Raw genomic sequence first — 27,616 nt, 5'->3', positions numbered from 1 at the left:
GTTGGTGACCCTTGGAGGAGGGGTTTCAAGACTTTAGTGTTTACCCTGCAAACAACTTGTGGGTGGGAGGGGGGGCTCTTGATAGATTTCCTTGTCCTGGAATGAGGGAGTAAAGTCAATATAATTCAAAGCCCATTTCAGAGTGTGAAACCTGCTTTGGGGGGCATTGGAACACTCACAGGAATCACGATTTTTGTTAGCCATGGCTGAGCCTCCATTCAAGACCAGAGCCAGTGACATGGAATCTGATCATCCAGTGCTTTGGGGCTGTCCTCTGGCCTCCCTTTTTCAGTTCATCCTGATTCAGATATATCATGGTTGCCCTGCAGGGGGTGCTGACAGCTAACTTGGCCAACAAACATGCCCTGAAACTCCCAGCAATTGCCCCAAAGCTCAGTGGTTCATAAACTAAGATATATATATATATATATAAATATATGGCTGCTTCTTTTAAAGCAGAAGGTTTCTGTCCTCAATATCTAGTCGAGGAAGGTAAATTGCACACATTCCCCACCAGTTCTCCAGTTGGACTGGGGTGGGTGAGGGGAGTGAGGGCTAACCAGTTTGGGTGACAAGGCTTAAAAACTAGCATCTGAGGGCTGGGAGTTTGGCCTGGTGGTAGAGTGTTTGCCTAGCATGAATGAAGACCCAGGTTTAATTCCTCTGTACCACATACATTAAAAAAAAGCTGGAAGTGGTGCTGTGGCCCAAGTGGTAGAGTACTAGCCTTGAGGAAAAATGCTCAGACCCTTGAGTTCAGTCACTAGGACTGGAGAAAAAAAAAAAAAGAAAGAAAGAAAGAAACAACCAGCATCTGAGTTGGATGACTCCTTAGAAGTGCTCTTAGGAGAGAGTTGGCTGTTTCTGGAGTCTGTGGTAGTCTTAGCAGTCCAGTTCCCTAAAGCACAACTGGGGAGGGAGACGTGGAGTTTCAAAGTCCTTTGTGCTTTTTGACAGCTCAAGACCTGTCAGTCCCATGAGGGAAGGACCTGGCCAGGTGCCTCATCCATGCCTGCTTTATGAGTAAGGGCATGAATATGTGACTAAGCCTTGGGGCTGGGGCTGTTTTGGCTTTATCAAACCAGTTTGAGAAGGATTCTTTCCTAAAAGCTTCCCTGAGGAAGAAATTGTATCTGAGATTGGGTTCAAGAGTAGAAAAACAGTGTTCAGAAATGATATCAGAATTGACACGTCACAATCCTCCCCACCCCCAAAGATTAGTACAAGGTCATTAGGGGAAAAGTGATCCCCAGAATTTGAGATAAAGAAATTAATTCAGGAAGAATATATACAAAATAGATGAGAAGCCTATTAGATTCCTAATCTAAGAGGATCTGAAGCTGCAGAACTCTCAAAAGCATTCCAAGTCTAATCTACACAGAGTCTTCAGGACTGGAATGTGATTGAGGAATAAAAATAGCTTGGGCCAATCAGTGGCCTCAACATAGCTGATGCAAGAGTCCAGAAAGGATAGCAACCAGAGGAGGTCTTGACTAAACCAAAAAGACTATGTATGGGGGAGGGGAGGAATGTGTCCTCTTCCTTCCAAGGCTCCACTGGGCTTCTAGCTTCACCACTGAATTTCAAGAGCCCAACACAGCACCTGATACACACTAAATGGTTGACAAATATTTACTGAATGAAAGAGGGAAGGAAGGAGCAGAATGCTCCAAGTAGAGCCAGTTCAGTGATTCATCTTTTCTCTGATATAGCCTTCTTCTGCTATAGCCATCTTCTGATGATAACTTGGCTTCCACAAAGAGGATATGCTGGCCCATCAATTAGAAACCACTTGACAGTTATGTTTCTCATTCCTCGTTAATATTTCTCCATTAAGCATCAGTTACATGTACTGGCCTGCTACTACATACTCACACCCGTGTCTCATTATTGGTGGGGTGGTTTCTGTTAGGGAGTCATTCAGGGTTTGAATACTCAGTGGATTACTAAGCTGTCCTACCTCTGCCAACACATCTTGAGTTTTAGTGTTGTCATCTGTTAAATGGGGACATAATGTCGAATTCCTCAGGTTGTAGTGAGAGTTCCCTGGGGCAATGGAGGAATCCATGAACTCTCCATGTAACACAGTAAATGTTAACATGTGTGGCTCTTTTTTTTTTTTTTTGCCAGTCCTGGGCTTGAGCTCAGGGCCTGAGCACTGTCCTTGGACTTTCTCAAGGCTACAGCTCTACCACTTGAGCCTCAGCACCACTTACGGTTTTTTTCTATATGTGGTACCGAGGAATCAAACCCCGGTCTTCATGCATTCTAGGCAAGCACTTTAACCACTAGGCCAAACTCCTGGCCAGTGGCTCTTTCTTTTTACAACTCCTCTCTCTGTCTCTCTTTTTGATGCCAATTCTAGGGCTTGAACTCAGGGACTAGGGAGTGTCCCTTAGTTTTTGTGCTCAAGTCCGGTACTCTACCACTTGAGCCACATTTCTACTTCTGGCTTTTTGGTGGTTATTAGAATTAAGAGTCTCCTGGATTTCCCTGCATGGCTTTTTTTTTGGGGGGGGGGGTAAGTCGTGGGGCTTGAACTCTGGCCCTGGGCACTGTCCCTGAACTCAAGACTACCACTTTGAGCCACAGCACCACTTCTGGTTTTCTGGTGGTTAATTGGAGATAAGAGTCTCACAATACTTTTGTACCTGGGCTGGTTTTGAACCATGATCTTCAGTTTAGCCTCCTGAATAGCTAGGATTACAGATGTGAGCCACCTTTGCCCTAGCTAGCAGTGTAAAAATTTTAAATGAAATGGAATATGTTTAGAAAGAGATTTGATTCTAAGGAGATTCAGGGACCAAGTGTGGGTATTATTAGCAGAATATTGTACCAGGTGGTATAGAGTAGAAGAAAAGACGTCAAAATATAGGCTGGGAGTTTGGCCTAGTGGTAGAGTGCTTGCTAGCATGCAGGAAGACCTAGGTTTGATTCCTCAGTACCACATACACAGAAGAAGCTGGAAGTGGTTCTGTGGCTTATGTGGTAGAGTGCTAGCCTTGAGAAAGCCCAAGGATAGTGCTCAGGCCTTGATTTCAAGCTCTAGGACTGACAAAATAAAAGAAATTATGTCAAAGTATAAACCCTGTCTTCAAGAACCTCATACTCAAAAGGGTCCAATAAGACATACACATAGAAAATTACAAGTAGAATGTGAAAAAATTAAAGATATTCAACCCAAGTCCCTTGGAAGGACATTAATTTCCTTTATGAAACCTAAGGCAGGAGACCAAGTCAGGAACTCTTCAGAATCACAGATTTAGAATCAGAATAGAAGGGACTGAGAGGCCTAGCCGGCTCTGGCCCCTGCCAGGATTCCCTCTCCAGAACAAACCAAGACTTAAAACAAAAGGGAAGGCCTAAAGAAAAACAGTAAGAGAAGAGGCTCTTGTGGGAAATGAATAGATGAATTCAGCTTTGAGGTGCCAGGTGCTGGTTCTGTGGCAACTTCCTTAACAAAAGAGACTTGAAGGCCAGGAAGTGGATGAGATCAGACAGTGTGTCTGGAAAGAAGAGGGATAAAAACAGAAACTAGAGGAGCACCCACGTTTTATTTAGGGAATGGGAGGAGAAAAGGAGCCAGAGAAGGAGTGGCCAAAGAAAAGTAAGAATAGATCTAGAACACGTTGTCACAAGAGGTGGAAGACCTGGAGTAACATGAAGGAAACCAAGTGGAAAACAACAGCAATGGAGAGGGAGCTTAGACTCCAAATTGCCAGTGGCATTTTAATGCATGAGGGCTTTTCCTGAGACTTCACAAATGAGGTGGATTCCTTGTGGCTGGTACATTTGGAGGCCTGGAAGAACAGGGTAGTGTTCTCTAATCTCCAATATCTGGTAATCAGCTCTATAATTAGCATCATTTGGATACTGCGGAGCCAAACTTCCCAACCCTAACCAGTCCCTCCAGGTTTGTAAAGCTGAAGAACTCACGTGGAAGGGATTTCACACTTGGCTCTCAGGCTCAGCCAGGTAAAGTCCCGTTTCATCACACATTCTAATGACTCTTCAGGCTGTCACTCTCTCTGGTATTACCAGTGACCTGAGCAAACCCCCTCTTGGAAAAGTTTGCAGCATTCTTCGGAAGCCGACTACAGCTCCCAGAGTTCCCCTGCGCTTCTAAGACGTTGATTGGAGGAACGGTTGGCTCCAGTGGGCGGAGTCTTCCACGCCTCCCCGAGAAACAGGCATCTGATTGGCTCTGCCGTGTGGCTTTTGTGTCCCCGCCCTCCCCCAGGGACCGCAGCGGGCTGAGCCGAGCGGCTGGTGTCAGCGCCGGGCGAGCGCTGGCAGTTCCGCGGTGGGGATGCTGAAGAGCGGCGGGTCCGCGAGCAGCGCCGGCCACTGCGGACTATCGACGCACTCCGGGCCGTGAAAAGCCCCCTGCGCTGTGGCCAACCCCAGGCCTCCGAGACCATACACTGTTCCAGAAGCCAGACCAGAAGAAGAGTCCAGCGCAGCAGCGGCCGATCTCTCGGATCTGGAACCCCGAGAGACACCCCGGAATTCTCGATCCGCTCCCCGCCCCCTCCCCCCCCGCAGCGGCCCTCAGTCCCGGGCTTCTACGTGCGCCGGTCCCGGGACTACCACCACCACCCCCTTCTCGGGCACGAGCCCCCGCTGGATCCTGGCGCACACCATGATCGTGGCGGACTCCGAGTGCCGCGCCGAGCTCAAGGGCTACCTGCCATTCGCCCGGAGCGGTGTCGGCGGAGCGGGGACCGGAGAGGTAAGCAGCCGCCGAGCGACGCCACTCCTCCCCGAGCCGCGTTCCGAGGCTCCGGCCGTCCCGATCGGAGTCTGTGGGCCCCCCGGCCCCGGGCTCGGAGAGGGGGAGGGAGCGAGGCGGAGTGGAGAGCGCGTAAGCCCGGTCTGAGGTTGCATCAACCGGCCGCCGCGGGCCTCCGCTCCCTCCGGCTGTCCCCTCCTCCTCGCCTCTTCCCGCCCCCCCCCCCAGGGCTGCGGAGCCCTCCCCGGCTCCCGCGGACTCCCGGCCAATGGGAGGGACGCCTTCGGCAGGCTCTCGGGGCTTTGGGCTCCGGTCGGGGGAGCGTCTTCAAGTCCAGGCAAATCCCGGCCGGAGCTGCCCGACCACTCCTCCTCCCCGCCCCCTTCCGCAGCTTCCCTTCCTCTTGGCGGGGGCTGGGACCGAGGGACTCTTTCTAGGATGCACCCCTTGGAGCGGGGCGGTAGGGCGCCTGGGGTTGTCCGGAGGAGGTCTCGATCCCCTTCCTGCTTCTGCCGGGACCTTGGGTTTGGAAGGAGGCGCGGGTACTCTGGGGGTTTTGTTTGGCCGCCGGTACTCAGGCGGCTGCAGCCAAAGCTGTCTGGGAAGGGACGGGAGGGGAGAGGGTGAGGGGAGGCAACCCTAGCTGTAGCTCTGCCGGACTAGTGCCAGTTAGGCAGCTCGCTAACAAACGATCTGGGGTCCTCCAAGTTTGTTTCACAGACATGTTTTTTTCTCCCTTTCTTCTCCCCCCCCCCGCCCCCCGGTCCTCCCCACTCCAAGACTCCTGGAGATTTTGCCGGGAGGCAGGGAATAAGGTTGGAGTTAACTCAGCCCCACTCTCCACGGCAATAGCAATAGCCAACACACCTGTCTTGTTTATGGAGTACCTATTAGATCCTGTGTCTGGGTTTTTGTCTCAGTCCTGGACCAACTCAGCAGTTCAAAGCTGAACTACAGCCCCATTTACAGGAGACAACTGACATCTAGAGAAGGACAGGGAAAGGAGTCTTGTCAGTCACCAAACACAGCATACCCCATTTTTTTGACCTGCATGTGTGATTTGGGAGAGCATTTTGGCACTACAGGAAGTTTTGCTTTTTTTCTTTACTTTCCAAGCCTGGAGCAGTGGGGATGTGCTTTGCCAGGGCTGGAACTTGGGAGTGTTAATTCTAAAGTATATTTCTGGAGAAAATTTCTGCTCTTAACTGAGCCACCCAATTCCTAGATACTCAACCAATGGTGATAGATGGTTTGTTTCCTGAATTTTCTGTTAAGTTTCTTTACCCTTGTCAGCCATGATTTAGGAGCCCCAGATGGGGAAATATAGCCTCACTCCAGGCCTCTTCTCAGCTGAGTGGCTTGATTTCGTTGTGGAAAATAATGTAAATAAGATATTTTTTTTTATGGAGACTACCTGGTCACCAGAGTGGAATACCTGTCGCAACCCTTTGCTTAATTGCTGTGTTTTATTTCACTGATTGATAGATTGATTGTGCAGATACTGGAGCTTCTTTTGTTTTTTTTCCACTCAAGGCCGGAGCTCTCTACCACTTGAGCCACACTTCCAGCTTTTTGCTGGTTAATTGGAAATAAGAGTCTCATTGACTTTCCTGTCAGGCTAATTTTAAACTGAGATCCTCAGTTCTCAGCCTCCTGAGTAGCTAGGATTACAGGCCTGACCCTCCAAGCACTTGGCTGCTTGCTATGTTTTTTGTTGTTGTTGTTTTTGGGTTTTTTTTTTTGCCAGTCCTGGGCTTCAGTTCAGGGCCTGAGCACTGTCCTTGGACTTTCTCAAGTCTAGAGCTCTACCACTTGTGCCTCAGCACCACTTCTGGCTTTTTTCTATGTATGTGGTACTGAGGGGTCGAATCCGGGTCATCGTGCATGCTAGGCAAGCACTCTACCACCAGGCCAAACTCCTGGTCCCTACTTGCTATGTTTTATCCTTGGCCAAGTGATCCCATTTCTTGTTACCGTTTGTCCGTAAAGATCTCATGGTATGATTAAGGGTTTGTGAGATTGGACGAATCGACTCAGAATACTTACAGAGACCTCAAGCGCCGTACCTGGAATAGTCCCTACCTGGTAACTGCATCCAAGAACTAGCTCAGCTGCTGTTACACATGTTTCCCTTCCCCTAGGGGACCCCTTCCTCAAGGGGTTCTCCTAAACCTATTCCCTCCTGCCTAAGGTGAGAGAGCTACTACTTCCTTCCCTCCCAGACAGATCTGGGGGAGAGGTGATCTGACTGGTCATATGTGTTCAAGGTGGTCTGTCCCCTCTACTAGGGAGAGGAGAAGTGACCTTAGAGGAAGTCACTTTTCAGCAGTGAGAAAAGTTGGTAGTATCTGAGATACTTCTAAGAATTTTTCTCTGGGGTGGGGGTGGGGAAGAAGCCTGCTTTATGTGGAATCCTTGATAATAATTGCAAGGGGACCAATCTGAGAGCTAGTGCTCAAAGCACAAGGGATATGCCACCAGTAGAGTCCTCCCCTCTCCTTAATCACACCCGCTCTCTCAGGGGGTCAGGGCCATCAAATATCTATCTCCCAAAAACTTCCATGGTTCTCATTGCTCTACTTGAAAGCATGTTTTCAAAGCCATCTTGGGTTCTAGGACAACTTCCTTAGACATCCTTTCCTCTGGGAAGCTTTTTTTTCCTACCAGATGCATCCTTTGCCTACTTCTGTCGCCTTCTCCATTATAGGAGCTCTGGGGGTAGTTATGTAAATCAAGTATTTCTCGTCTGTCTCCTTGCTGGATGTTGAGGCTGCAGTTCTCTTTCCCAGTATTGTTCTTAACATTTGTGTATGTGTGCTAGTCATGGAGCTTGAACTCTGAGCCACCCAATCTAACTTGGCATTTTTGCTCAAGGCTGGTGCTCTATTATACTACTTGAGCTACATTCCACTTCAACTTTTTACTGATTAATTGAAAATAAGAGTCTCATGGACTTTTCTGCCCATATTGGCTTCAAACTGCAATGCTCAGATCTCTGCCTCTTAAGTAGTTAGAATTACTGGCATGAGCCACCAACTACTGGCTTAGTTCCTTGAATCTAATATGTGCTTGTGATTAGCCCATGTTGGCTTGACTGACCCTGGTGAGCTGTTCACATTTGGAAATCAGGTCTGAGTTATGCTGGGCTTGAAGAGGACTCTTCTGAGCTTCCCATTTCTAAAGAATGGACAAAGCCTGTTTACCTAGAATGGTCAATATGAATCAGGATGATTGTGAGATCAGGGGTGGAATGCTCTTGGCCTGGTACCCAGCAGGATGGGCATAGAAGAGGTTTATAACACTGAGCATCCAAAACAAACAGGGCACTGGTGGCTCACTTGTGTAATTCTAGCTACACAGGAGGCTGAGATCTGAGGATTGCAGTTTCAAGCCAACCCACTCAGGAAAGTCCCTGAGATTCTTCCATTAACCACTAGAAAACCAGAACTATGGCACAGAAACGCTCAGGGGCAGCACCCAGGCTTGGAGTTCAAGCCTCACGGGCAACAACAACAAAACAGCCAAGGCCTGATGGATGGTCAGGGACTGCTCATGTTAGCTTCCTTTCAGGTAGAAATCTAAGCACATAAGAGAGTTCAGCCTAAGTGTGTGTGTGTGTGTGTGTGTGAGAGAGAGAGAGAGAGAGAGAGAGAGAGAGAGAGAGAGAGAGAGAGAGAGAGAGGAGAGAGAGGAGAGAGAGAGAGAGAGAGAGAGAGAGAGAGAGAGAGAGAGAGAGAGAGAGAGAGAGAGAGAAAAGTAGTGCCTCTTCCCAGCAGGCCGAATGATCTAGCAGGTGTCTATAGTTAAGTTCTTCAGCTGGCAGGCACTAGACACAAAGAACAAAGACTGGGGTTTTGGTAGGGGCCTAGGCAGATAGTGGATGGAATTCTGGCAAGTCAGATTGAGCTGCATTCAAATCTCCAGGGCTGGGGTCACTTCCAGAAGTTGTTTTAGTGAAGTAGAAAGGTCCTTAAAAGCCAGATGCTTTTTTTTTTTGGTGGGGGGGGAGAGAGGGCGGGTCGGTGGTATGGCTTGGACTCCGGGCCTGGGCACTGTCCCTGAGCTCTTGAGCTAAAAAGCCAGGAACTTTTGACTTCATGACTGAAATCCTAGCTGCTCTGCAGGCTGAGGATCTGAGGTGCAAAAGCAGCCTGAGCAGAAAATAATCTTGAGACTCTTATCTCCAATTAACCAGCACTGAACTTAAAAGCAGAGTTGTGGCTAAAGTACAAGTCCTGAGTTCAAGTGCTAATACTGGCACAAACTCACAGAAAAGGTCCTTAGGTGCCAGGCATTCCTGGATTCACTTGAATTAGTCACTCTTTACAAGACACTTAACTTTTAAATACTCAATCTCTCATTGTATGCAAACTGAAGTCCCTATACCTTCCAAATTGGTGAAGATTAGATACAAACTAACTACTTGAGCTAAAACAATACAAAAGTTAAAGTCTGAGGAGCTCTTGAATTTGAATGCAATTAACCTCCTCTTACAATTTGTCTCAACCCTCCTTTCCCCCATTGTGTGGCCTCTGCTGAGAAATGGCTCACTGATTTGATCCTGTAGTCCCTGGAGATCTTCCTCCTGTTGGTTTTTTCCTGTCCTACCTAGGGCAAGTGACAGGTGATCTGGCCTCTCTGGATTTCCCTTTCTTCATCCAAAAACGTTATCAGGATTTACTGAGCCTGTGTTCCCCAATGTGGTAGCCTCCTGGCCACAAGAAGCTAAGTACATTTATAGCTTGTAAATTGGAATATGTGTAGTCACAGCTGTTCCAGCCAAGGCCAGTCTGGTCTAGGCTACATACTGAGTGCTTGTTTTGTTTGTTTGCTTGTTTGTTTTTAAAATTTTTTTTAAATTGTAATTAGTAAAAGGGTTACATGATATTTGCCAGATAGAAGGTGCATTAATTCACGTACATTGATACCCTTTCACATGTCTTGGTATGTTTTTAAATTTTTTTTTAAACAAGCAAATAAAGTTAGATAAGCTCACATTCAATGAAGTGAAAAGTTCATTTTTTTGTTCTTGTTTTTGTTTGTTTGCTGGAGGGTAGAGATCAGACTAGTCCTACTTCAAAATGCTCAGCTACAGTGAGTGACTCGGAACTTATCATACAGATCAGACATAGATAGAAGCCATTTGATCATTTCAGAAAGTTCTAACCCAAGTGTTGGTGGCTTATGGCACTAAGCTGTTCTGGCAGTTGAGATATATGGATCAAGATTCAAAGACAGCTGAGGGAGAAACATCTGCAAAACTTTTCTTTCTTTTTTTTTTGGTTAGTCATGGAACTTGAATTTTGGCCTTGGGATCTGTCCCTGAGCTCTTTAGCTTAAGGCTAGCACTCTACCACTTGAACCGCATTGCCACATTGCCATTTCTGGTATTTAATTGGAGATAAGAGTCTCACGGACTTTCATGCCTGGGCTGGCTTTAAACTTCAATCCTCAGATCTCAGCCTCCTGAGTAGCTAGGATTACAGGCGTGAACCACCTGCACCCTGCTTCTACAAAACTCTTATCTCCAATTAATCAGCAAAAGTAGAGGTATGGCTTTTGAGTTAGAACACCAGACTTAATATTAAAAAAAAAAAAAGCAACGTGGAGGCTTAGAATTCAGGCCCCAATATTGGTGAATTTGTGTTTGTGTGTATGTGTGTGTGTGTGCACGTGTGTGTGCACGTGTGTGTGCGCGCGTGTGTGCACAAGAGTGTGCTTGTGTTTGAACTCTGGGTCTGGGCACTGTCCCTGAGCTCTTTAGCTCAAGGCCAGTGCTCTACCACTTTGAGTTACAGTGCCACTTCTGCCTTTCTGGTATTTAATTGAAGAGTCTCAGCAACTTATCTGCCTGGCCTGGCATTGAACCCAGATTCTCTGATCTCAGCCTTCTGAGTAGCTAGGATTATAGGGTGGAGCCCCCATGCCCAGCACAGCAGAAGAATAATATCAGATTGTTCTGTGCTAGACATTGAGGAACTAGATCCAGTGTGGGTGTCAAGGCAGAAAACAATGTGACTGAAAGCAGTAGATTGCTGGGGCTGTGGGTAAAGAGGAGATTCTCACTCTTGGTGAACTCCAGCTTAGACTTGAGAAGTTTTTAGCATGGGTAATCGTTCTGTTAAATGAGGACTCTAGTAGCTTCTACTTTCAAGTCTAATCAGTGGATGTGAAGTCGGTGCTTAGCCAGTGATAACCAGTGTTGTTACTTATTACTATTACTTTTATTTTCATCACTGACTCCCCACTTTAGGGAATGAGGGGCTCTCACAAGGCCATGGGGCCCTGCCATGCCTGCATCCCCTGGATTTCCCCTGATGTCAAGGTCTGAGGAACATTCAGAGTATTATAAGCATGAATTCTAATGTCCTGAATGGCTTTCATGGCTTCCCCCTGTCTGTTCCCTGTGGCTGGAAAGTTGCTCCCCTTTGTCTGTACAGGCCCAGTTGTCTTCTCATTGTTTAGCTCAAAGGTCACCCCTTCAGTAGTTTTTCCTGTCTACTTACATTAAAATATTGTATACTTTCCCACCCTAGCCATTGTTTCATTTGCTTTTCTGTGATTGGAAATCCCACTGTTAGTCTTTCGCCCCGAAATTCACAATTATATGAAGTCCAATACGTATCTTTTGACTGCTATGCCCTTGCTGTCTGCAATGGGTTGCAATGGAATCATCAAAATATTTGTCAAGCTGGGTGTTGCTCAAGGGATAGAGCACTAGCCTAGCCAAGTACAAGGTTCTGAGTTCAACCCCTAGCATTGCTCCAAAATAAAATACTTGGAAAAATATTTGTCAAATATCTAAATAGATTCTGATCCCACCTAGAAAGCACAAAGCACAGTGTCTTCACTTGAGAAAGAGATCAGTGAGTAATTCAAATCTTGGTCCGGACTTGATTGTGTTTTGCTAGCACCCCGCACAAAACCAATTCAGCATCTCTGGGTTGGAACTTCAGCTGCTCAAAGGGATTCTGATGTACTGCTTGTTTGAAACTGCTGCGAGGTTAATGCTGGGCACTTTTATTATGTGCTTATGCTGATGTAGGTGCTGATGTAGGCAGGGTAGCATTATCCCTTTAAACCCATGTGGCCACTGAAAGTACACATTAGTTCTATTAGTTGATGGGGAAACTGAGGCTTCTGGTGCTAACTTCCTTCTTTTCTTGTGTAGTACTGGACCTAAAGTCAAGACCTTAAGCTTTGTCTTGGATTTTTTTGCCTTTTTGCTTTTCCACTTTAACTACCATTTCACTTCCAACTCCTCCCACCACCCCACCCTGGTCATGAGGCCTGGGCACTGGCCCTGAACTCTTCAGTTCAAGGCTACCCTACCCCTTGAGCCACAGTGCCACTTCTGGTTTTCTAATGGTTAATTGGAGATAAGAGTCTCACGTACTTTAGTACTGGGGCTGGCTTTGAACCGAGATCCTTAGATCTCAGCTTCCTGAGTAGCTAGGATTACAGGTATGAGCCCGGCAAGGTTCTGTGTCTTAAACTCAGGGTCTAGACACTGTCCCTGAACTTTTGTCCTTAAGGGTAGTATACTACCACTCTGGACCACTGTTCCATTTCCGTGTTTTTGGTGGATAACTGGAGATAAAAGTTTCATAGAGGGGCCGGGAGTTTGGCCTAGTGGTTAAAGTGCTTGCCTAGCATGCATGAAGACCCTGGTTCGATTCCTTGGTACCACATACATAGAAAAAAGCCGGAAGTGGTGCTGAGGCTCAAGTGGTAGAGCTCTAGCCTTGAGAAAGTCCAAGCACAGTGCTCAGGCCCTGAGCTCAAGCCCAGGACTGGCAGAAAAAAAAAACAAAACAAAACAAATCAAAAAAAAGTTTCAACGGGTACCAAGACATGTGAAAGGGTATCAATGTATGTGAATTAATGCACCTTCTATCTGGCAAATATCATGTAACCCTTTTACTAATTACAATAAAAAAAAAAGTTTCATAGACTTTCCTGCCTGGGCTGGTTTGTTTTTTTTTTTGCCAGTCCTGGGCTTGAGCTCAGGGCCTAAGCACTGGCCTTGGACTTTCTCAAGGCTGGCACTCTACCACTTCAGCCTCAGCACCACTTCCAGTATGTAGTACTGAGGAATTGAACCCGGGTCTTTGTGCATGCTAGGCAAGAACTCTACCACTAGGCCAAACTCCCGGCCCCCGCTGGGCTGGTTTTGAACCTTGATCCTCAGATCTCAGCCTCCTTAGTAGCTACTATTATAGGTATGAGCCACTGGCACCTGGCTTGCTTATTCCTTTCTTTTTTTTTTTTTTTCTTTTGTCAGTTCTGGGGCTGTGGCTTGATCCCAGGGCCTTTTCCTGAAGGCCATCACTTGACCATTGAAGCCACAGCACCACTTCCAGCTTCTGAATCCAGGGTTTCTTGCATGCTAGGCAACTCTACCACTAAGCCATAGTCCCAGCCCCTCATTTCTTTTTTCTTTGCATCTTTCTATTCTGTATTAATATCTGCACATTCCAGTCCCATTCCCTTCTTTTTGGAGACTAGTGTTGATCAACTTGTAGTCTGTCTGGGAGCCTGGGCTGCCATACCTGGCCCTTCTGTGGTTTTCTCTGGGCTCTCTGGGGAGGCATAATCTGTGGAGTCAGCAGTCCTTATCTCCCAGGCAGAGCTGTTGGGCTTTTTCTCTCTGTGCTAGGGAGGAGGGGAGCTGGAAAGGGTAAGTCTAACCTGGCTTTGGACCAGCCTGTTCTGGCACCTCCCTGAAGTATGAAGTGAGAGGGGCCTGAACAGTCAATCAAGCCAGTCCCCTTTGTTCCAGATTTAGGCCCAGAAAATCTAGGAAGCTTTTCCAAAGCCATATAGTAAAGTAGTGGCAGAAACTGGTACCTGAAGTCTGCCTCTCTCAGGAGACTTACTACCAACTGGAAAAAAAAATTCTGTTATAGGTTTTAATCCCTGAATAGCTAGACCCATTAAATCTGGATCTTAATTCTTAATGGTGAAGAGAGGGTTAGGGATCTGGCCCACTCCAGAGAATGTGACTATATGGCATTCTATTTTCTTTTTCATGCACATGCTCTCTTACTTTGGCTTTTTCCCCTCGAGGCTGGCTCTGTACCATTTCTGCCAAATCTCTAGCTTCTGTTGGTTATTGGAGGTAAGGGGAGATAAGGGTTCAGATTTGTCTGCTGAGCTGGCTTTCTTCTTCTTCTTCTTCTTCTTCTTCTTCTTCTTCTTCTTCTTCTTCTTCTTCTTTTTTTTGCTAGTCCTGGGATTTAAATTCTTCTGGGTGTAGGCACTATCCCTGAGCTTTGGCTCAAGGCTAACAATCTACCACTTGAATCACAGCACCATTTCTGGGCTTGCTTGCTTGCTTGCTTGCTTGCTTTCCTTTTTCTTCCTTTTTGTCAGTCAAGGGGCTTGAACTCTGGCTCTCCACACTGTCCCCAAGCTCTTCAAATCAGGGCTAGTGCTCTAGCACTTGAGCCATAGCACCATTTCCAGTTTTTTGGTGGTCCATTGGAGATAAGAGTCTTAGCCATGCCTGGGCTGGCTTTGAACCTAGATCCTCAGATCTGAGCCTCCTGAGTAGCTAGGATTACAGGTATGAACCACTGGTGCCTGGCTCTGGTCTGGCTTTAAACCTTAATACTCAGATGTGAGAGTAGCTAGAATTACAGACATGAGCCAGGAACTGGTCTCTTGCCCAGTTCTTAAACAGCTCAGCCTGAGATGAGTACACCTCTGGCTTATCTGAAGGTGACCAATCAGTCAGGTGTAAATCTCCCCTCTGGTTCCTCCGTGCTGGATGCATGCAAAAGATGGTTTTAGAAGCACTTGTTTACTCCCAGAGTGGTCGGAGGAGGCTAGAGAGATGACAAATCCTCTTCATTGTCCCCTATGCCAACTAATGTTCATGTTTCCCCCAGGAACCTAGGGAGAGCCAGGCTCGGCGAGGCCCTCGAGGGCCCAGCGCTTTCATTCCTGTGCAGGAGGTAAGCTTGGAATGGGTTGGAAACTTTTTTTTTTTTTTTTGCCAGTCCTGGACTTTTTAGCTCAGTGCCTGAGCACTGTCCTTGGGCTTTTTTTTTTTTTTTTGCCAGTCCTGGGCTTGAGCTCAGGGCCTGAGCACTGTCCTTGGACTTTCTCAAGGCTAGAGCTCTACCACTTGAGCCTCAGCACCACTTCCGGCTTTTTTTCTATGTATGTGGTACCGAGGAATCGAACCCGGGTCTTCATGCATGCTAGGCAAGCACTTTAACCACTAGGCCAAACTCCCGGCCCCCTTGGGCTTTCTTAAGGCTGGAGCTCCACTATTTGAGCCACTGCACCACTTCCAGCTTTCCTATGTATGTGGTACCAAGGAATTAAACTGGGTCTTCATGCATGCTAAGCAAGCACTCTACCACTAAGCCAAACTCTCAGCCCCTGGGTTGGAAACTTTTGGTCCCTGGGAAAAGAGGACATGGGGCATTGGTGGGCCAAGGTTTTTTCCTTCTTATCCCTTAATTTGCAGTCTGGAAACTATACTTTTTCATTCCTGATACATTTGAGCCTCAGATCAGCTCTTGAGACAGGTGTGTTAGTAAAGTTGATTTTCTTGAGATGAATGGGCTCAGAGAAAGAAAGTAACACAAACTTACAAACTTTTTTTTTTCCCCCAGTCCTGGGACTTTGACTCTTGGCTCGGGCACTATCCTTGAACTTCTTTTTGCTCAAGGCCACTTGAGCCACTTCACCTCTTCAGCTTTTCTGAGCTATTTATTTATTTATGTATTTGGGGGTCATGGGGCTTGAACTCTGGCCGGGGCACTGTCCCTGAGCTCTTCAGCTCAAGGCTGCCCACCACCATTGAGCCAAGCCCCACTTCCTGTTTTCCAGTATTAATTTGAAGATAAGAGTCTCTCGGCATTGTATTGCCCAGGCTGGCTTTGAACCAAGATTCTCAGATCTCAGCCTCCTGAGTAGGTAGGATTACAGGCATGAGCCACCTTGTGTGGCTTTTCTGAGTAATTTATTAGAGAAAAGCATCTCTCTGAGTGTCAGGCGTGGTGGTTCACACACCGGACTTGAGCTCAAGACTTGAGACCTGTCCTTGGACTTTCTCAGGGCTAGAACTCTACCACTTGAGCCTCAGCACCACTTCTGACTTTTTTCTATGTATGTGGTACAGAGGAATTGAACCTGGATCTTCATGCATGCTAGGCAAGCACTCTACCACTAGGCCAGACTCCCAGCCCCAATCTTTGGCCATTTTTTTTTTTTTTTTTTTTTTTTTGCCAGTCCTGGGCTTGAGCTCAGGGCCTGAGCACTGTCCTTGGACTTTCTCAAGGCTAGAGCTCTACCACTTGAGCCTCAGCACCACTTCTGGCTTTTTTTTATGTATGTGGTACTGAGGAATGGAACCCGGGTCTACATGCATGCTAGGCAAGCACTCAACCACTAGGCCAAATTCCCGGCCCCTCTTTGGCCATTTTTAAAGGTATGTGCATATGTGTGTGCGCGCACTCACGTGCATATATGTATGTGCTACCATCCTGGCTTCTTCATTCACCAATTTCACAGCTTTGATGGTTTTACCATCAAAGAGACAACATGCTAGATTATATAAACGGGACAGGTTCTTTCAAATACACAGACAGAAAAATTTAACATGGGTGATGATAATGCCTGTAATCCTAGCTACTGATTCCTGAAGGATCATGATTTGAAGCTAGCCCTGGCAGAAAAGTCCAGAGATTTCATCTCCAATTAACCAGCAGAAAGCTCACAGACTTTTTGCCAGGACTGACTTCATACAGCATTCCTGAGATCTCAGCCTCCTGAGTAGCTAGGATTACAGTGGTGAGCCATTTGTGCATAAGTTGCCTAATAAGTATCTGTTTCCTCCTCGTTCCCTCTTTTTTTGGATAAGGTGGCAGTCTTCAATCTATTGCTATTACAAAGCCATTACAATGAATAAGTTGGTCTCTGGCGGGAACCCATGTCCTCTTCTCTGCTTGGCAGGTCCTCCGGGAAGGGGCTGAAAGCCTGGAACAGCACCTGGGGCTGGAGGCACTGATGTCTTCAGGGCGGGTGGACAACCTGGCAGTGGTGATGGGCCTACACCCTGACTACCTAAGCAGCTTTTGGCGCCTGCACTACTTGCTGCTGCACACCGATGGGCCCCTGGCCAGTTCCTGGCGTCACTACATTGCCATCATGGTGAGCTGTCTGGGCCAGATGCTTGCAGCATGGCCATGTGGGGGTTCTGTCCTTGGATCTCTGAAGGCTTCCTGAGTTGATTTTTTTGGTGAAGAGGAAGTAGTTTTATCTGACCATCTATAGAAGTTTGAAATTTGTGTGTGTGTGTGTGTGTGTGTGTGTGTGTGTGTGTGTGTGTGCGCGCTAGGGCTTGACTTCAGGGCCTGGTTTGCTATTCCTGAGCTTCTTCAGCTCAAAGCTAGGGCTCAGCCTCTTACTTTCAGTTTTTTTTTTTTTTTTTGCCAGTCCTGGGCTTGAGCTCAGGGCCTGAGCACTGTCCTTGGGTTTTCTCAAGGCTAGAGCTCTACCACTTGAGCCTCAGCACCACTTCCAGCTTTTTTCTATGTATGTGGTACCGAGGAATCGAACCTGGGTCTTCATGTATGCTATGCAAGCACTTTAACCACTAGGCCAAACTCCCGGCCCTTACTTCCAGTTTTGTTGATGGTTAATTCTAGACAAGAATCTCCTGGACTTTCCTACCCAAGCTAGCTTGGAACCCTGGTCCTCAGATCTCAGTTTCCTGAGTAGCTAGGATTATAAGTGTAAGCAATTGGCACCCAGCTTTGAAGTTTTTGTTTTGTTTCATTTTGTTTGTGCTAGTACTGGGGTTTGAACTCAGGGCCTGGGTGCTGTCCCTTAACCTTTTTTGTTGAAAGCTGGCACTCTACCACTTAAGCCATAGCTCCGTTTCTGGCTTTTTGGTGGTTAATTGGTGACAACAGTCTCATGGACTTTCCTGCCCAAGTCTGGCTTTGAATAGACTAGGATTACAGCCATGAGCCACTTGGCTCTTGGCATTACTTTTTTTGTTGTTTGTTTTGTTTTGTGCTGGTAGTAGGGCTTTCACTCAGGGCCTGGGCACTGTTTCTTAGTTTTTTGTTGTTGTTGTTGTTTTTTTGCCAGTCCTGGGACCTGAGCTCAGAGCCTCTCCCTGTCCCTGAGCTTTTTCAAGACTAGGACTCTTACCACTTGAGCCACAGCACTGCTTCCAGCGTTTTCTGTGTATGTGGTACGAAGGAATTAAACCCAGGACTTCCTGCAGGCTAGGCAATACTCCTGGCTGCTCCTAAGCTTTTTCACTCAAGGCTATTGCTCTACCACTTGAGCTACAGCACCACTTGCAGTTTTCTGGTAGTTAACTGGAGATAAGAGTCTCACAGACTTTAATACCCTGGCTGGCTTTAAACCATGATCCTCAGATCTCAGCTTCCTGAGTAGCTAGGATTTCAGGAGTGAGCCATCTGCTTCCATTTCCAAACTTATGTGGGCTTCTTTTGTTGTTTTTCTGGTTTTTATTTATTTATTTGATATTTTTTTTTTGTTGTTTTTTGGCCAGTCCTGAGGCTTGAACTCAGGGCCTGGCCACTGTGTCTGAATTTTTCAGCTCAAGGCTAGCACTCTACCACTTGAGCCACAGTACTACTTATGGCTTTTTCTTAGTTTGTGGTGCCAAGGAATCAAACTCAGGGCTTCATGTGTGCTAGGCAAGCACTAGGCCAAACTCCCGGCCCCAGACTTACGTTTTTGAAGTGAGGCAGACTGAGGAACTGAGGTGGAAAGGAGCAGGGCTGAGAGCTTTGGTGTTCTTTTTCATAGGCAATAATAGGCAATGGTATTTTCTTTCAGGGAGTGGGGGTGGGAGGGACTCTTGTGGAGTAGGGCACACAAGGAGATGGGTAACCCAGGCTGTTCCACCCTCTCCACAGGCTGCTGCCCGCCATCAGTGCTCTTACCTGGTGGGCTCCCACATGGCTGAATTCCTCCAGACTGGCGGTGACCCTGAGTGGCTCCTAGGCCTCCACCGGGCCCCTGAGAAGCTGCGGAAACTCAGTGAGATCAACAAGCTACTGGCACATCGGCCATGGCTCATCACCAAGGAGCATATCCAGGTGCAGTGGGCAGAGAACCTGGTTTCTGAGGGAGCCCTGGGCCGCAGTGGGCAGTCAAAGGGCAGGCAATGAAAAAGGCATGACTTCTCTCCCCTCCAGGCCTTATTGAAGACCGGTGAGCACAGCTGGTCCCTGGCTGAACTTATCCAAGCCCTAGTCCTGCTCACCCACTGTCACTCACTGGCCTCCTTCGTGTTTGGCTGTGGTATCCTTCCTGAAGGGGACCCAGAAGGCAGCCCTGCCCCACAAGCACCATCGCCCCCCAGTGAGCAAGGCAGCCCCCCCAGTGGGGATCCATTGAACAACTCTGGGGTAAGTCATACGCCTGGTCTTTGTGTAGAGGGAAGCTGATATGGCCTCTAGTCCTGCTTCCCTATCTCTGAAAGGCTACAGAAAAGTTACTGGACTCTGTGTGTATGTGTGCATGTGCCTGTGTGTGTGTGTGTGTGTGTGTGTGTGTGTTGGTTCTATGACTTTTGAACTCAGGGTTTGTGCACTGTCCTTGACCTTTTTGCTCAATGCTAGCTCCCTGTCATTTAAGCCACAGTTCTACTTCCAATTTTCTGGTGGTTAATTGGAGATGAGTCTCACAGACTTTCCTGCCCAGGGAAGTTGGCTTTGAACCACGATCTTCAGATCTTAGCCTCCTGAGTAGCTAGGATTATACAGGTATGAGCCACTGGCACCTGGCAAGTTATTGGACTTTAGCATTTGGTTTCCTTATCTCTTTGATGGGGACAAAGACCCTTACTCACTGTGGGCTGTGAAGATTAAAGAAAATATTACATAATTGGCATTTTAGCAAGTAGCTTCATAGGATCAAAGTCTGAAGGTTTATAGCAACTTTAAGACTATAAAGTCAGGCCAGTTGCTTGTCTCCAATTAATCACCAGAAAACCAGAAGTGGCTCTGTGGCTTAAGTGGTAGAGCAAAAGTGCTCAAGGGCTTCAAGGCTCAGTATCAGCTGGAACTTAAAGTTGGACTAGGAATGTAGAACTTGTAGTGGTAGAACTTGTGGGAAGGCCTGGGATGTGGGAAGGGTAAGGGTGGAGCTTTCCAGAGAGAAAAGAGAAGGAGGAGGAATAGTGATCATTGGATCTATCCTGCAGGGCTTTGAGGCTGCCAGAGATGTAGAGGCTCTGATGGAACGCATGAGGCAACTGCAGGAGAGCCTGCTGCGGGATGAGGGGGCCTCGCAGGAGGAGATGGAGAATCGCTTTGAGCTGGAGAAGTCGGAGAGCCTGCTGGTGACACCCTCAGGTACAGGAATAAAGGGGTTCTGATCCCAGGGGCTACTCTCTTACACTACTGGTAGAATACACCTCCATGCACCAGGCCTCTTGCTTTCAGAGGCAGCCACCTCCCTCTACCTCCCAACAGGGTTCTGAGTATGGGTCTTGGATTTGCAGTCTGTTCTCTTTCTTTTGGGGCTTGCATGGTGATTTGAACTCAGGGAACTGGGACTCCCTCTTGCTAGGTATTCTTGTCAGTAAGCCACACCTCTCTACCTCCCCCCCCCCCGCCTTTTTTTGGGGGTGGGGTTGGTCATGGAGCTTGAATTCTGGGCCTGAGCACTGTCCCTGAGCTCTTTAGCTCAAGGCTACTGCCTTATCCCTGGAGCCACACCACCACTCCCGGTTTTCTAGTGGTTAATTATAGATAAGAGTCTCATGGACTTTAGTGCCTGACTTTGAACCTTGATCCTCAGATCTCAGCCTCCTAAGTAGCTAGGATTACAGGTATGCGCCATGTCTTTTTTGTTTATTTGTTTGTTTGCCAGTTCTGGGCTTGAGCCCAGGGCCTGAGCACTATCCTTGGACTTTCTCAAGGCTAGAGCTCTACCACTTGAGCCTCAGCACCACTTCTGGCTTTTTTCTATGTATGTGGTACCGAGGAATCAAACCCAGGTCTTCATGCATGCTAGGCAAGCACTCGACCACTAGGCCAAACTCCTGCCCCCCCCCCTTTTTTTTTAAAATAAGCCTGGGCACTGTCCCTGAGCCTCTTCATGCTTAAGGCTATCACTCTACCATTTGAACCACAGCACCACTTCCAGTTTTTGAGTGGCTAATTGAAAATAGGGACCTTTTCTTCCCAAGCTGGCTTCAAACCACAATTCTCAGATCTAAGCCCCCTTAGTAACTATGATTGCAGTGCGAGCCACTGGTACCTGGCCCCTCTCTAGCCCTTTCTCTTGCTGGTTATTTTTGAGAGCAAATCTCACTTCTTGCCTGTGGATCATGATCCACCTATTTTAGATTCCTAGGTTTCCCATGATAGTACATGCCACCCATTAGGCCCAGCTTCTTGCTATTGAAATGTCAAGGATGACCTTCAGCCCAGGATGGCCTTCCTGTAGCTAAGATGACTGGTGCTTGCCACCACACCCAACTGTTACTTGAGAAGGAGTCTTTTTTTTGAGGGGGAAGGGGGACAAGATTGGCCTCAAACCACTATCCTCCAGATCTCAGAGTTCCATGTAGATAAAACTATTGATAAGATCCACTGATTCCCAGCTTTATACTTTGCTTTGGTTCCTGGCCTGTTAATCTTTCCAGTTGTATGACTGGGACATGAGCCTCTATCTCATGACTTGAGGACTGGTTAGGGAATGAAGCAGTGCTCAGCACAGAGCTGGCCTGGCTGAGCTGCTGCCCTTGTTCCCAGAGGCCTTTCCTCCTGGCTTCATGGCCCTCGTTCACCTCCTCCCCCATGCCTGGCTCCAGCTGTAGCATTCTGTAGCATGAGGCTCTCTATGGCCCACTACTCTGCCTTCCTCTGTCCCCATTTTGATGATTCATCCAGATGGATCCCCATATGCCAATGGCTAGGCCTCACTGTGCCTTCTTTCTGACATGGTCCTCAGCTGACATCCTGGAGCCCTCTCCATGCCCAGACATGCTGTGCTTTGTGGAAGACCCCACTTTTGGGTATGAAGATTTTACTCGCCGAGGGACTCAGGCACCCCCCACCTTCCGTGCCCAGGTAGGGCTCTCCCCAGTCATATGGGACATTAATCCTGGTTTATGGACAGGCAGGAGTGGGAATTATTTGAGTGGCTACAAAAGTGAATACCTTCTCCCCTCAAGATCCCATGAAGGCTTTGAGCCCCAGTGGATCCTAAGGGATCCCTCTGTGCTCTAAGAATGGGGGGTCCTAATAAAGGGAGAAGGTCATAAGATTGGCCGCACAGGCCAAGCACAAGCAGTGTGCTTGATTGTGGGATAGGAAGGAAGAGTCGGGGAGAGCCGGTGTGCTCTGAAGGTCTAGAGGATGGGGTCTGTCTTGCTGACTTTGGGCTGTGTGATCTCAACAGTGTTCTCTCCCACTTTGCTAAGGATTATACCTGGGAAGACCACGGCTACTCGCTGATCCAACGGCTCTACCCTGAGGGGGGACAGCTCCTGGACGAGAAGTTCCAGGCTGCCTATAACCTCACCTATAACACCATGGCCATGCACAGCGGCGTGGACACGTCCGTGCTCCGCAGAGCCATCTGGAACTACATCCACTGCGTCTTTGGAATCAGGTGAGTTATGGCTCTTGCTCCTGTTGTGTCTCCAGGCTTCACCTGGACCTCACTGGCATGCATATTTATTTGTTGATTTATTTTAATTCTTTTTTCCCTTTTCCCTTTCCTCTTTCCTGAAGTATTTCTCAAAGCAAATTCACTTCTATGCTGGTTTGAAAAGTTAATAAGAGGCTGAGAATGTGGTTTAATGGTACAGTGTTTGCCTAGCTGCATGAAGTCCTGGGTTCGATTCCTTAGTACCACAGAAACAGAAAAAGTCAGAAGTGGTGTTGTGGTTCAAGTGGTAGAGTGCTTGTCTTGAGCAAAAGAAACTCAGGGACAGTGCCCAGGCCCTGAGTTCAATCCCAGGACTGGCAAGAAAGAAAGGAAGGAAGGAAGGAAGGAAGGAAGGAAGGAAGGAAGGAAGGAAGAAAGGAAGGAGGAAAGAATTGATATTTCTGTACATTACTAGCTGTGACTCATTCCATTAAATGGGTTGTGCTATACTTATGTTTTTGCCTTTTTTCTTTTTTTTTTTGCATTCTTTCTTTTCCCCAACACAGGTGACTGAATTCAGGGCCTCTCATGTTCTGGGCAAGTACCAATTGGCCCACACCCATTCTTTAATTGGACATCTTTTTACTAGTCACAGTAGGTTTTCGTGTGTGTGTGTGTGTGTGTGTGTGTGTGTGTGTGTGTGTACCAGTTGGTCCTAGGGCTTGAACTCAGGGCCTGTTCCTGAGCTTCCTTATGCTTAAGGCTAGCACTCTACCACTTGAGCCACAATACAACTTCTGCCTTTTTCTGTGTATGTGTTGTATATGTAATGCTGAGGAATTGAACCCAGGACTTTGTGCCTGCTAGGCAAGCACTCTCAACCATTAAACCACATTCCCAGGCCCACAGGCCAAATTTTCATTCTAGAGATAGTGAAGCAGAAAAAACAACAACAACAACAATTTTTTTGAGTGGTCATGGGGCTTGAACTCTGGGCTTGGATGCTGTCCCTGAGCTTTTTGCTCTAGGCCAGTGCACTATGACTTTAAGCCACAGCTCCACTTCCAGTTTTCTGGTGGTCAACTGAAGATGAGAATCTCAGGGACTTTCCTGTCCAGGCTGGTTTCAAACTGCAATCCTCAGATCTCAGTCTCTTGAGTTCAGACTAGTTCTTTCCCCACCCTCAAGTTGAGCATTCTTCACTCTTGAACATGGTCCTCGTTTCATATCTCTGTGCACTGAGTCAGAGCTCCTGCTGACATCCAAGTCTTCTTATCCAGATCTTATCTGCCCTAGCTCATTGAACTGGCTAGAGACAGAGTAGCTTCCAGATTTGTCACCAGCTTGCTTGTTGACTTTAAAGAAGTTAATTGCCTTCTTTAGCTCTTAGTTTGCCCATCTGGGCCAGTTCCTCTTAACCATTGCCTACTTCCTATTCTAAAGTGAGTATCTACCTCTCAGCCTTTGCTGTAAAAAGTGAATGGGAAGCTAGTACAGTGGCTCACACCTGTAATTGTAGCTACTCAGGAGGCTGAGATCTGAGGATCAAGGTTCAAAGCCAGCTGGGGCACAAAAGGACCTGAGACTTATCTCTAGTTAGCCTCTAGAAAATGGGAAGTGGTGGTAGCCTTGAGCTGAAGAGCTCAGAGACAGCGCCCAGGCAGAGTTCAAGCCCCATGACCCACAAAAAAAAAAAAAAAAAAAAAAAAGAAGAAGTAAATGGAGCCAGCCAGAGCTGGGTTTGATACCCCTTCCCTATTATCTGACCTAGAGCAAGTGACTTCCCTTCTCTTTACCTCTTCACCTAAATTTCCTCATTTGTAAAATGGGGCTGATAAATACAGTGTGTTGCATAGAAAGGTATATAGACAGTAGGGTAATTTTGAGAACTCCATGAATTCAAGCTTGTTCTGTGCATTGGAGTGGTCCTCTCCAAGTCTGGTGACCTGTGGTAAATGGGAACCATCTGCTTTTCTAAGAGGAATCAGGCTTTCTGATCTTTCTTGCCATTCTCCATTCCTCCTTCTACAGAACAAGGGGTGAGTAATCCTGTTGTGGTCTTTCCATCAGATATGATGACTATGATTACGGGGAAGTGAACCAGCTCCTGGAGCGAGACCTCAAAGTCTATATCAAGACAGTGGCCTGCTATCCAGAGAAGACCACCCGGAGGATGTACAATCTCTTCTGGAGGCACTTTCAGCACTCAGAGAAGGTATAGTCCATAGGAGAGGAGCCAGAGTCAGACAGGCCCTGACCAGGGAGGGGGCAGGAGAGAAAACAATGAGGGACCTACCCTGAGTTTGTCCTTGGTCTCTTCTGCGATCAAGTGTTAAGCTTCCATTTGCTCACTTATAGAGTAGGAATACAGGTGCCTGCTTTACATTATCATCGGTGGCAACCTGGCAGACCTAGGTTCAAGTCATAAAATACCCTTAAATCAGACACCAGTGGCTCGTGCTTATAACATTAGTTGCTCAGAAGGCTGAGATTGGTTGGAACATCAAGGTTTCACATCTATGATTCAGTTGGCATGGACTTGGTGAGATTAGGGCATCTCTGAAGCAGAGGTGGTGAATTGAATGGTCAGAAGTAGTGGCAGTCTGCGAGGGCTGCAGAGCACTTGTCAACAAGCCCTGATCTGTGTTCCAGGTCCATGTGAATTTGCTGCTCCTGGAGGCCCGGATGCAAGCTGCCCTACTGTATGCCCTCCGCGCCATCACCCGCTACATGACCTGACTGCTTCCTACACCCAGGATTGGCACCCAGAGCAGCTGGCCCTGGGGAGGGTATCATCTTCCCTGCAAGGACTTCTCTGCCTGGAGACGGACCCAGGACTTTTCCTGTCCCATGCCCACCCGCCCTACTTGGGGTTGGGCGTGTGTGATGTGCAGCTCTCAAGCCGCATCCTCCTTTTTCCCACTGGAAAGGACAGACCATTGCACTGAATCTCAGATCTCAACTCTGCCCCTGGGAGCTTAAAGAAGACTAAAAATCCTCAGGGGCTGTGCCCTTCTTCCTTCCCCAGAGGGTGTAGGAAAGGAAATGGGCTGAGTTTAGACTTTCATGCCAGCAGGCTGAGCCCCAGCCACCACAAGTGCTGTGGCCTTCCTGGTAAGCCCCTGGCTAGTCCCTAGGGGAGAGGGGCAAAGACCCCCCACCCCCAGAGATTTAACACTCCAGTTTTGCCTTCCTCCCCACCCATTCTCAAATTACATTACCTCCACCTGCCATTCACCCATCAATGTGAAAGTCAGGGTCGCAGCTGGCCTGTGTGCCCAGTTCCCCAAAAGCCTGCTCTATTGGGCAGCCCTAAAGCTCCCTTCTCATCCCCCCAACCCCCACGTTCCTTGGTTGCCTGAATCCTATCTCACTTCTTTTTTTGCCCTTATGCCTGCCTCGTTCTTCTATGCCTGGTAGTGTGAGGCCCAGGAGAGGAGCCAAGGACACCTAGAGAGCAGACTCTCCAAGGAGATGGAGCCTCTGATATAGGCCTTCTGGGGAGGGGAGAGGGTTCCCTGATAGAGTCTCTGTCTTTGGATTAATTACTAGGCCTCATCCTTGGAGCCCCACTTGATGCCTAGAAGGAAAAGAGGAAGGTTCTGTTCCTAGGGATATTGCTAAAAATGCTTGCCAAAATGTGGGGTCCTTTTTAAGTGGCTGAAGTGGCACCAGAGCCCCCCCCCCAGTAATAGGTAGATAAAGGTTCCTTCCTTCCCTTCCTTCCTTCCTTCCTTCCTTCCTTCCTTCCTTCCTTCCTTCCTTCCTTCCTTCTTCTTGTCCTGTCCTCCTTTCCTTATTTCTTTTCATTCTTTGTGCCAGTACTAGGGTTTAAGCACAGGGCACTGTCCCTGAGCTTTTTGTGCTAAAGGCTAGCACTCTACCACTTGAGCCACAGCTCTCTTTCTAGGTGTGTGTGTGTGTGTGTGTGTGTGTGTGTGTGTGTGTGTGTGTGTGTGTGTGTGTGTGTGTGTGTATGATTAATTGCAGATTAATCTCATAGACTTTTCCTGCCTGGGCTGACTTTGAACCTTGATCCTCAGATCTCAACCTCCTGAGTAGCTAAGATTATAGGTATAAGCCACCAGCACCCTGTAATACTAAGGTTGTTTTTGTTCAGGTCTGCCACTGGTTGGGTGGCTGTGGCCACATTTACCACCATCATTGCCTGCTGCAGTTAGAGGTTGACAGCTTGTTCAGTTTGGCTTTCCCAAGATCTGATGCTATGCCCTGGGCTCTCGGGCCAAATTGCCAATAGAAAGCTGATTTTCTTGCAAGCTCTAGAAGCCTCTGGGGACCCTCCTGTAAGCAATCTCTCTTGGCTGCCTGGTTGCCCTCCAAGTACATGCCATACTAAACCCATTCCAGTCCTGTCTTTCTCCTGCCCTGAATTTTAGATGGATTGCTGGGAGGCAGAAGAAGGCAAGGACTGATCCCAGGCACTTTCTCTAGCAAACAACTGTGAACTCTAGACTTCTCTTGTTCTTCTAGCAGTGGGTGCCTGAGCAAGGCAAGGGCCTCAGTGCTGCTGCTTCTGACCTTCCTCCCTGGGGTTGGGCAGGAGAGGAGTCCAGCCAGTGTGCCACATTTCATATCCCCGTGCAGGCACGGAGAAACAGATACTACCACCACCACCACCACCCCCCGACACACACCCCTTCAGGCCTGGAAAGGCTCCTGACAAGATGGTGGACAAGAAAGAAGGACCCCAGCATGGGGGAGTGGGGGTTGAGATCTAAGGCGGGGCATAAATCCTCTGTAAATGTCCCCTGGGTGAGTAGGAAGGGATGTCCAGTGTTAAAAGTACAGAAATCTCTGGCCTTGATTACCAGTTCTAGATAATAAGAAATAAAGTTCGCTGAGGTTTTGTTTTGTAGTTCTTGTTTAATGGACTGGTTTTGTTGTTTTGTTTTGTTTTGTTTTTCATTTCCTGAAGGTCAGGGTTCACCATGGGGCATAGGCTGGGAGCTGTGATTGCATCATGGACTTGACCTGATGGCCTCTGTCCTGCTGGCTACTTATGCCCAGGGATTGCAGGATTGGGAATTGTGAGTGTTGCAAATCCACGGCTGCCCCTTGGTTGTGCAGCCCTGCTGCCCATCTATGGCTGCTCTGTCACTGTCACTGTGGAATAATAATGGTCATGTTTTTCTGTTAGGCCTGGTCCTAGGAATGGCTGCAGCAATTTTGCAAGAGAATTTTAACTAGAGTGTGGTGACATTGGTAGAGTCTTTGGTGTAGCCAGAATTCCACTGGGGTTTGCCAAACTCAGAGATC

The 27,616-nt window shown here is 47.8% G+C and overlaps 1 protein-coding gene across 1 annotated transcript; it reads left to right on the top strand.

Moving 5' to 3' along the window:
- Positions 1-4,284: 4,284 nt before the first annotated feature.
- On the top strand, positions 4,285-26,035 carry Sesn2 (sestrin 2). The gene is made up of 10 exons (XM_090335458.1): positions 4,285-4,732; positions 14,626-14,691; positions 16,703-16,900; positions 18,649-18,831; positions 18,931-19,143; positions 19,941-20,091; positions 21,698-21,816; positions 22,170-22,360; positions 24,410-24,554; positions 24,992-26,035. Exons 1-10 carry the CDS (start codon positions 4,643-4,645, stop codon positions 25,076-25,078), a joined length of 1,443 nt encoding a protein of 480 aa, XP_090191584.1. The 5' UTR covers positions 4,285-4,642; the 3' UTR covers positions 25,079-26,035.
- Positions 26,036-27,616: the final 1,581 nt, after the last annotated feature.

The sequence above is a fragment of the Megascapheus bottae genome, chromosome 6 (genome assembly GCF_031878675.1).
Source record: "Megascapheus bottae isolate mThoBot1 chromosome 6, mThoBot2.hap1, whole genome shotgun sequence".
Lineage (NCBI taxonomy): Eukaryota > Metazoa > Chordata > Mammalia > Rodentia > Geomyidae > Megascapheus > Megascapheus bottae.
The sequence above is the reverse complement of the archived record's forward strand: the minus strand, read 5'-3'. Positions and strand labels throughout refer to the sequence as shown.